Source organism: Brassica napus, chromosome C3 (genome assembly GCF_020379485.1).
Source record: "Brassica napus cultivar Da-Ae chromosome C3, Da-Ae, whole genome shotgun sequence".
Classification (NCBI taxonomy): Eukaryota; Viridiplantae; Streptophyta; class Magnoliopsida; order Brassicales; family Brassicaceae; genus Brassica; species Brassica napus.
Window position 1 is genome coordinate 16772732 of NC_063446.1, and position 8825 is coordinate 16781556.

The following is an 8825-nucleotide window of genomic DNA, read 5'->3' on the forward strand; positions in this document are numbered from 1 at the left end:
ATGGTTTTTCCCATTGGGTTTTCCTGGAAAGGTTTTTAACGAGGCAACATAGACGTTAAGCAGGAAATGATAGTGACACTGGTCTCCAATGGGGAGTGTTATGAACGTAATCAAATGTCAAAAATGACAGCACCGAATAACGAGTAAATATAATAAGTGTGGAGCCCACTGTCTCGCACAGTAACTTCAACTTTTTCACTTCTATATAAATCGATCATTTCGATCGATTGTAACATCATCTCAAAACACAATCTCTTCTCCCTTATAATAAAATCTCTCTCTATTCCAGTGTTATCTTCTTCGTACGGGTATAAAATTTTGATTTGTTTAAATTCATGCGATACAATAAAATTTCAATTTCAATTATTTTTATAACACAAACCTCATTATTTCTCTCTGAGGACATGGCCTTTATAATAGTAGTAACTTCTTCCTGTCTCGGTTACTATACGCCCGTCTTCATCACTTCACAAATGATCTTGATTAAACCATTAATTACACACTAATCTTTTTAATCTTCCGCCCGCCATATTCTTATAGGAAATCAGGGAAGATGATCTAATAAAAGTAAGCGCATTAGCTTATCAATCATCTGCGTAACGCCATTTTCACCCTCGGAAGAAGCAAACAATGCGGTAATAATCACACATTATCCAGAAAGCAACCCAATGTCTATCTGTCTTCTAACAATTTTCTGAATATATATATGTATAAATCTGTGTAGTTAATTATTATCATCTGGAAGAAAGAAGAAGAGAAAATGCAGTAACACAAAGCGGCAAAGAAACAGGTGATTCAGAAACTAAAGCTAAAAGCAAAAGAAAAAAAAAGACAGGACTCGAATCTATCTTGAAATAGAACTGAAAATGGTAAGAGGACGGAAGATAGAGATTGTATCTTTTCTTCTTCTTCAGATAGTGGTGGCGGCTACGGCGGCCAATGTAACTTACGACCACCGTGCCCTTGTGATCGACGGGAAACGGAAGATTCTGATCTCTGGCTCCATTCACTATCCAAGAAGTACTCCAGAGGTAAGTCTACTCTATACATACGGTTATGTATGTGTATATATGAGACAGGCTGGATAACAGAGGACGGTGGCATGGTTGTAGATGTGGCCCGACCTTATACAAAAATCCAAGGACGGTGGCTTGGACGTTATAGAGACTTACGTTTTCTGGAATGGTCACGAGCCTCATAAAAACAAGGTCCTTTCCATTTTGGGTTTTGTGCTTGATTCTAGTTTTTGTTAAATTTATTATTACCGATGCCCCAGAAAAATAAAACATTTTAATATCTTGATTCTTCTTTTTTTTTTGCAGTATAATTTTGAAGGAAGATACGATTTAGTCAAATTTGTGAAGCTTGTGGCCAAGGCTGGACTCTATGTTCATCTACGAATCGGTCCGTACGCTTGCGCAGAATGGAATTACGGGTAACAATAATTGTGTGTTTTTTTTGGGGTAAATTCTGTTTATTTTTAACTAATTCTAAAATGGTTGGATTTTGTGGAACAGAGGTTTCCCAGTATGGCTACATTTCATTCCTGGGATTAAGTTTCGAACTGATAACGAGCCATTTAAGGTATATATGGTTAGGTGACTGATCTGACGTTCCTTTTCTTTTTCATTTGGTTATTATGTCAGCAAATGTATAAACCACCTTCTAGTAGTAATGACATGAATAAATTTATACACTTGTGTCTGCAGGCAGAAATGCAGCGATTCACTGCCAAGATTGTTGATCTGATGAAGCAAGAACGGCTATACGCATCACAAGGAGGTCCAATCATTCTCTCCCAGGTTTTTTTTTATCATGTTGAAAACAAAATTCTGATTACTAATTGTAACATTTTCTGAGGATTTTCTCATTTTCTGTTTTCACTATTTGGATGTCAGGTTGAGAATGAGTATGGAAATGTTGATTCATCTTATGGTGCTGCTGGTAAAATTTATATGAAGTGGTCTGCTTCTATGGCTCTTTCACTAGATACTGGTGTACCCTGGAACATGTGCCAACAAGGAGATGCTCCTGACCCCATTGTCAGTTTCTCAATATTCCATTGCTTTAGAGTCTTGACTGAGTGTATAGTAAGCAAGTTTGATTGAGAGATATTCTTTCTTTTGTTTTCTTGGTAGATCAACACATGCAATGGTTTCTACTGCGATCAGTTTACTCCTAACTCAAACAATAAACCAAAGATGTGGACCGAGAACTGGAGTGGATGGTGAGTATCATGGTTCTTTTACTTTACCATAATGTTCTTCTCCAACTCACTTTCTTGTATGTCCGGACGACTAGGTTCCTTGGTTTTGGAGATCCTACACCTTATAGGCCAGTTGAAGATCTTGCATTTGCAGTTGCGATATTTTACCAACGAAGTGGAACTTTCCAGAACTACTACATGGTAATAAAACTCACAGGAAGAGAAGCCAGACTGTTTCCTCTATTAAGTTTCAACTTTTTCGATGTTATTAATTTGTTAGAGCTTGTCTTGTTTCAGTATCATGGTGGAACAAACTTTGAAAGAACAAGTGGAGGACCTTTAATCTCTACTAGTTATGACTATGATGCTCCAATAGATGAGTATGGTAAAGGATTCTTACCACTATCACTATATATGTATGTCTTTGTTTAATTTTCCTCTTGGATGTTTATTTGTTTTCTTGGCAGGACTTGTTAGAGAACCCAAATGGGGACACTTACGAGATCTACACAAGGCTATCAAACTTTGTGAAGACGCCTTGTTAGCCACAGATCCAACAGTCACTTCTTTGGGTTCAAATTTGGTGGTAATAACAATATAACTTCATGTCACTCCCCTCTTTTGTTTTAAAACATTTGTTTGTTGACTTGTGTACATATATATCACAGGCATCTGAGTATAAAACATCATCTGGATCATGCGCTGCTTTTCTTGCAAACATTGGTACGGAATCTGATGCAACTGTGACTTTCAATGGGAACTCATATCACTTGCCTGCATGGTCCATAAGCATCTTGCCGGATTGCAAAAACGTAGCTTTCAACACAGCAAAGGTCTGTTCATATTGTTGAGATCATCACAACACTCATCATATTCCCACATGGCAACAACTGATACTAATCTTGAAATGTTAGATAAATGCTGCAACTGAGTCTACCACATTTGCTCGTCAAGCATTAAAGCCTAATGCTGATTCGTCTGAGGAGTTAGGCTCACAATGGAGCTACATTAAAGAACCTATTGGAATCTCAAAAGCAGATGCATTTGTGAAACCTGGATTGTTAGAGCAGATCAACACAACAGCTGATGAAAGTGACTACTTGTGGTACTCCCTGAGGTAGAGTAGGCCTGGGCCAGTAACTTCTCCTCATACAAAAGATTATTGATTAACAGAGGTTTTACCATGTGTTTTAATCTAAAACAGGATGGACATTAAAGGCGATGAGACTTTCCTTGACGAAGGATCTAAAGCCGTCCTTCACGTCCAGTCCATAGGCCAAGTGGTTTATGCTTTTATAAATGGAAAACTTGCCGGTATATATATGTTACTCTTGAGTTTTTCACAAACAGTTGCAATAAATATTGCACCTGAGTTTCTTGACAAGACCATTGATCCTTGGTTGTAGGAAGTGGAAATGGCAAACAAAAGATTTCTTTGGACATTCCAATTAATCTTGTAACCGGGAAGAACACAATTGATCTTCTTAGTGTGACCGTTGGGCTTGCGGTAGGGTTCTATTCACCAACACATTACTGCACAAAAATGTTTATTAGGCATGATTAACTCAACCACCTTAGCTTAACTTATTCCTCAGAACTATGGAGCTTTCTTTGACTTAATTGGAGCAGGAATAACCGGTCCTGTGACGCTTAAAAGCGCAAAAAGTGGTAGCTCAATCGATTTGTCTTCACAGCAGTGGACTTATCAGGTCTGTTACATTTATTTGAATCAACCACAAGAATGTCTTGTGCTACCTCCGACTTAATGGTTGTTGATCAATAGGTTGGACTCAAAGGGGAAGACACAGATTTAGGAAGTGGAGACTCTTCTGAATGGGTTTCAAAGTCTCCTTTGCCCACTATGCAGCCATTGATTTGGTACAAGGTGATGATGATAATTGGTTACACCAACAAAAACATTATATATTTTTCCCAAAACATTTTTTCTTGTTACTGTCTAACAATAACTTGTGATGTTTCTCAGACAACGTTTGATGCTCCTTCTGGGAGTGATCCAGTAGCTATAGACTTCACAGGTACAGGAAAAGGCATTGCGTGGGTGAACGGACAGAGTATAGGTCGGTACTGGCCAACCAGTATTGCAAGAAACGATGGTTGCACAGATTCATGTAACTACAGAGGATCTTACAGTTCAAACAAATGCCTCAAGAACTGTGGAAAACCTTCACAGACATTGTAAGTACAAGGCTTGCAGATTCGGTTAGCTCTGTTAAGTCGGGTTGGTTAGTTCGATTTTTGGTTAATTCGGTATCTGAAAAAGCTACCGAATTAAACCGAGATAAATTACGGTTTGATTTTGACTAACTCGGTTTTTCAATATAGTTGCCAAACTGAACCAAAGTTTTAGATTTTCCAGTTTAATTCTGATAATTTTGGTTTCTTCGGATAATTTCGGTTATTTTTTTGTTAGGTCGATTCAAATTAGGGTTAGTTTAATTTAAAAAAAAAAAGTTAATTATAGAAACCAAAATTTCCCATAATCGAAATAATTTTGTGAAATTAGAGATTATAGCTGTATAAAAATGTGGTTCGGTTTTTGGATCGAAGTTATGGGTTATCCTAATTGTCTTTTGTTGGTTTGCAGGTATCACGTGCCTCGTTCGTGGATAAAACCAAGCGGGAACACTCTTGTTCTGTTGGAAGAGATGGGAGGAGATCCGACAAAGATATCATTCGCTACAAAACAAACAGGAAGCGGTTTGTGTTTGACGGTGTCACAATCTCATCCAGCTCCGGTGGACTCGTGGGCTTCTGATTCAAAGATCTTAAACAGAACCAGCCCGGTTCTTTCCTTAAAATGCCCTGTCTCCACTCATGTGATCACTTCTATAAATTTTGCAAGCTTTGGTACACCCACAGGTACTTGTGGTAGTTTCAGCCATGGCCGTTGCAATAGCCCTCGTTCTCTCTCCATCGTCCGCAAGGTCTTAAATATAGTATTTTCTCTTCTGTTTTTTCCCTCGAGCTTCACTCATAAATTGATTTATATATGGAGTTTGTAATTTGGCAGGCATGTGTTGGATCGAGGAGTTGCAAAGTTGAAGTCTCTACCAGAGTCTTCGGAGACCCTTGTCGTAGCCTCGCCAAGAGCTTAGCTGTTGAAGCTTCTTGTTCATGAGTGTCATGTTCCCTCCCTTACCTCCGCAGATTTGATGAAGCATGTAATTGTTTAAAATAAAAGAAATGAAATGGATGATAGTATAAGTCTGTCACTACAAACTATGTCGTCCCTAGCTGGTACTGTAGACACTTCACGTTTTATACACAAAAAAAATTGTTGATACGAATCCGAACATCACAATCGGTTTCCCATTGTAAAACATTTATGACAAAAGATTACGTAGGAATATCAACTATTGCACCACCAGGAACAATCCACCAATGTTTTGGTTCAGAATCTACTCTGCTTCTTTAACCTGCTTGCTGATTTTGGTGAACATAAACTATGAAAGTGGGTAGGTTCGTTGTTAAACCTCTTAGGCTCTTCTTACAGGTGTTTGGCATCGAAATGAATGCTTCGGCTGTATCAGATGCCGAACGGAATGAAAAGATCAATGGCATAAGGATTTGATGAGAGCTCTCTACTTACAGAGTACCTGCATGTGTCTGAAATGGAAGAGGCCAAACAATAAAGTAATGACAAACAAACTTCCACAACAGAAGAAACCTCAAAACTTGAAGAGGGACTACTCCTCCCTTGAGCTGGAATGATCTACAAAACGAAAGTTCGAAAAACGTAGTTGCTATAGTGGATTAATCTCGTCCTGGACTTCATCCGGATGTAATCAAAGCTTTAAGAACCCATCCACGATTCAAGACGCTTGTGTTAGTTTCCTTCCCGCAAAGCACTGTCACTTGACTCCGTTTTACCTCTTTTTTGGATTTAAACACTTGTAGTTTTCAATTGGATTGGTACTAACAGGTACATTTCGTGCAACCCTGTAACGTTAGTGGCAAACGGAATAGAGCTTTGCACACCCGTCTTTCGAGAAAACAGGTCGAGAGAATAAAGGTAACCGCAGCTTTGTCTCCGCACAGAGCCAACAAAATGTCAGCTTCTGAGCGAGCCATTTAGACCTATCAAAGCCATGGCCGTTGATCTTTTTCCTCACACTGACCACTGCGAAATGGTAATGCTCCTTGAGAGGTAGTAATAAACTCTTTTTAAGAGATAACCAGATTCCTCATGTAGCACAACAAGTACTTTCGTTTTGTATAAGGATTATAGTAACTCTCCTCGGTTAAGTTATCTCTTAGTTTCCCGTAAACAAGAGCTCCCATTACAATCGCTCCTACTTCCGGTATTGCTTCAGGGCTGATACCTCTATTTCTTTTAGTAATCTATGGTCTGTGTATCAACCTGGTACTTGTAAACGTGCCTAATGTATGTGCTAAGTCGTTCAAATATTGCAAGGCGGACTGGGATAAATGTAAACTCGTTTTCCCATTTTGTCTTGTAAGAGGAAAAGAGTTTGCGGTTATTACAAAGCTTGAAAGGCTCTGCTTTCTCTGTTTCAGCTGTTCAAGTTGAGGGAGGGGTATTATCACTACTAAGTACTAACAGTTCGTTATGCGATTCTATAACGGAAAGTCTCTTATTATTTTAATATGGGATATATTTCAGTAATCTCCTCTCTCCTCTCAAGTTTGACCTATTGCTCTTGTGACGTTTTGAGTATCCGACACGTTCACTTGTCATATTGCAAATGTTGACCATAAATGATGTCTCCTATTGAGTTTGACGCATCTCGCAGGGACGGTGAGATTCCTGTTTCTTAAGCTCCACAATATGAGCAACCAACCACATTCAAACTAAATTGTCTCGAGCACAAATGCCTCAAGAACTGACTTCTTAGTAACTACACTGAACAGAAGATATCCCATAAACCCAAATAATGTGAAAACCCTGAACATTCCAGACGTATCAAACACCTTCAAGCTACCAGCCTACCACAGCCCCATAACCAAAGAGAACGACAACATATGATGAAACAAAGAGCGTGTGGTCTATGAAACAACTTTTGTCACCTGACAGAGTTTTGTTCTAACAAGCAAAACCCAAAACGCAATACATTTGGACACAAACAAAGCACATAAATGCAATTCGACATGTCTTGGAACTGAAAGAGAAATAAGGACGCAAACATAGTTCTATCAATTATTCATCCAGGGGATTTACAAGGCCCCAAACACAAACCATGAAAAGTTTCAAAGAAAACGAGAAGGGCAAGTAAACAGAGACATTTGATTTTTGATCAAACACACGACAATAGTTTCAGAAACCACCACGGAGCCTTAGGACCAAGTGAAGGGTCGACTCCTTTTGAATGTTGTAGTCAGCTAAGGTACGACCATCCTCGAGCTGCTTTCCGGCAAAGATCAATCTCTGCTGGTCTGGAGGAATGCCTTCCTTGTCCTGGATCTTGGCCTTCACGTTATCAATGGTGTCAGAGCTCTCCACCTCTAACGTGATGGTCTTGCCCGTAAGTGTCTTCACGAAAATCTGCATACCACCACGCAGACGCAGCACCAAGTGAAGCGTTGACTCCTTCTGGATGTTGTAGCCAGCCAAGGTACGACCGTCTTCAAGCTGCTTTCCGGCAAAGATCAATCTCTGCTGGTCTGGAGGGATACCCTCCTTGTCTTGGATCTTGGCTTTGACGTTGTCGATGGTGTCGGAGCTCTCAACCTCCAAAGTGATGGTCTTTCCGGTCAAGGTCTTGACAAAGATCTGCATACCACCACGAAGCCTGAGAACGAGATGAAGCGTAGACTCCTTCTGGATGTTGTAGTCGGCCAAAGTTCTGCCGTCTTCAAGCTGCTTTCCGGCGAAGATGAGCCTCTGCTGATCGGGAGGGTGATGGTCTTTCCCGTGAGAGTCTTAACGAAGATCTGCATCTGATATTCACACACACACAAAAATAAGACAGATCAAGGCACGAATAAGACAAATCCTAATAGTCAAATTCAAAGGATTCAATTACGATCGAACGAAGAAACTAATCTAGGAATCGAAGAAGAAACCCAGAAACTAACCTTTTTGATCGTAAGTCGCGATTAAGGGAGAAATTGAGAAGATTTGATTTTGGATTGTGATGGAGGAAGAGGTCTAGGGATTTAATTTTATAGAAGTCGAAATCGAAACCTACGACGGTGAAGCATTAACCAATATTTCGACGCGTATAAGACGTCTATTGTGCGTCGTTTACATGCAACTTCCCCTTGCTTTAATTTTGCGCCAGAGTTTAGGTAAGGAAAAGTATTTTTGTTGGCTTTCGAGTTGTTGATTGATAAACACGACTCGTGTGTACATCAACCTCTTTTAACGCCGTTTCTTTATAACCTGGTCCACGACCACAATTTCTAATGCCCATAACAGAAGCCGACCTCAGGGCATTGGAGGGTTTTCGGAGTGAGATTCTTAGCGGCTAAAAAAGTTAAGAACCGGCTCTTAAAACTCTTATTTAAGAACCGGTTCTTAACTTTTTTAGTTAAAAATTAAGAGACGGGTTCTTATATTCCGATAAAAACCCCATCCTAAGAACTTCCGATAATCATGCTCTTATTATTATTTAATGATAGTCACAATCAATGTATT

General features: G+C 39.4%; 2 protein-coding genes across 3 annotated transcripts; one reads left to right on the plus strand and one right to left on the minus strand.

Annotated features, from left to right (window-relative positions):
• Window positions 1-386: 386 nt before the first annotated feature.
• LOC106430495 (beta-galactosidase 8) lies at window positions 387-5514 on the plus strand. Of its 2 annotated transcripts, XM_013871285.3 has the most exons (21): window positions 387-635; window positions 725-790; window positions 915-1031; window positions 1113-1208; window positions 1323-1435; window positions 1518-1584; window positions 1710-1802; window positions 1899-2042; window positions 2139-2227; window positions 2302-2407; window positions 2504-2591; window positions 2674-2792; window positions 2875-3039; window positions 3121-3323; window positions 3411-3520; window positions 3613-3713; window positions 3802-3915; window positions 3990-4091; window positions 4191-4402; window positions 4812-5151; window positions 5238-5514. In XM_013871285.3, exons 4-21 carry the CDS (start codon window positions 1113-1115, stop codon window positions 5343-5345), a joined length of 2370 nt encoding a protein of 789 aa, XP_013726739.1. In that variant the 5' UTR covers window positions 387-635; window positions 725-790; window positions 915-1031; the 3' UTR covers window positions 5346-5514. The 2 variants fall into 2 exon arrangements, with proteins under 2 accessions (XP_013726739.1, XP_013726738.1); XM_013871284.3 differs by having other exon boundaries at window positions 725-1031.
• Window positions 5515-7359: 1845 nt separating this feature from the next.
• On the minus strand, window positions 7360-8521 carry LOC106430500 (polyubiquitin). Its single transcript, XM_013871290.3, has 2 exons — window positions 8264-8521; window positions 7360-8125 (listed from the first exon to the last, which is right to left on the minus strand). Exon 2 carries the CDS (start codon window positions 7962-7964, stop codon window positions 7503-7505), a length of 462 nt encoding a protein of 153 aa, XP_013726744.1. The 5' UTR covers window positions 7965-8125; window positions 8264-8521; the 3' UTR covers window positions 7360-7502.
• Between the last annotated feature and the right edge of the window lie 304 nt (window positions 8522-8825).

Bases quoted from the DNA above. Each gene is read 5' to 3' on its own strand.
- LOC106430500 (XM_013871290.3), bottom strand. From the start codon at position 7,964: ATGCAGATCTTTGTCAAGACCTTGACCGGAAAGACCATCACTTTGGAG.
- LOC106430495 (XM_013871284.3), top strand. From the start codon at position 867: ATGGTAAGAGGACGGAAGATAGAGATTGTATCTTTTCTTCTTCTTCAG. The intron at 1,585-1,709 runs GTATATATGGTT...TTGTGTCTGCAG, and splicing joins CTGATAACGAGCCATTTAAG to GCAGAAATGCAGCGATTCAC. The intron at 2,592-2,673 runs GTAAAGGATTCT...TTTTCTTGGCAG, and splicing joins TGCTCCAATAGATGAGTATG to GACTTGTTAGAGAACCCAAA.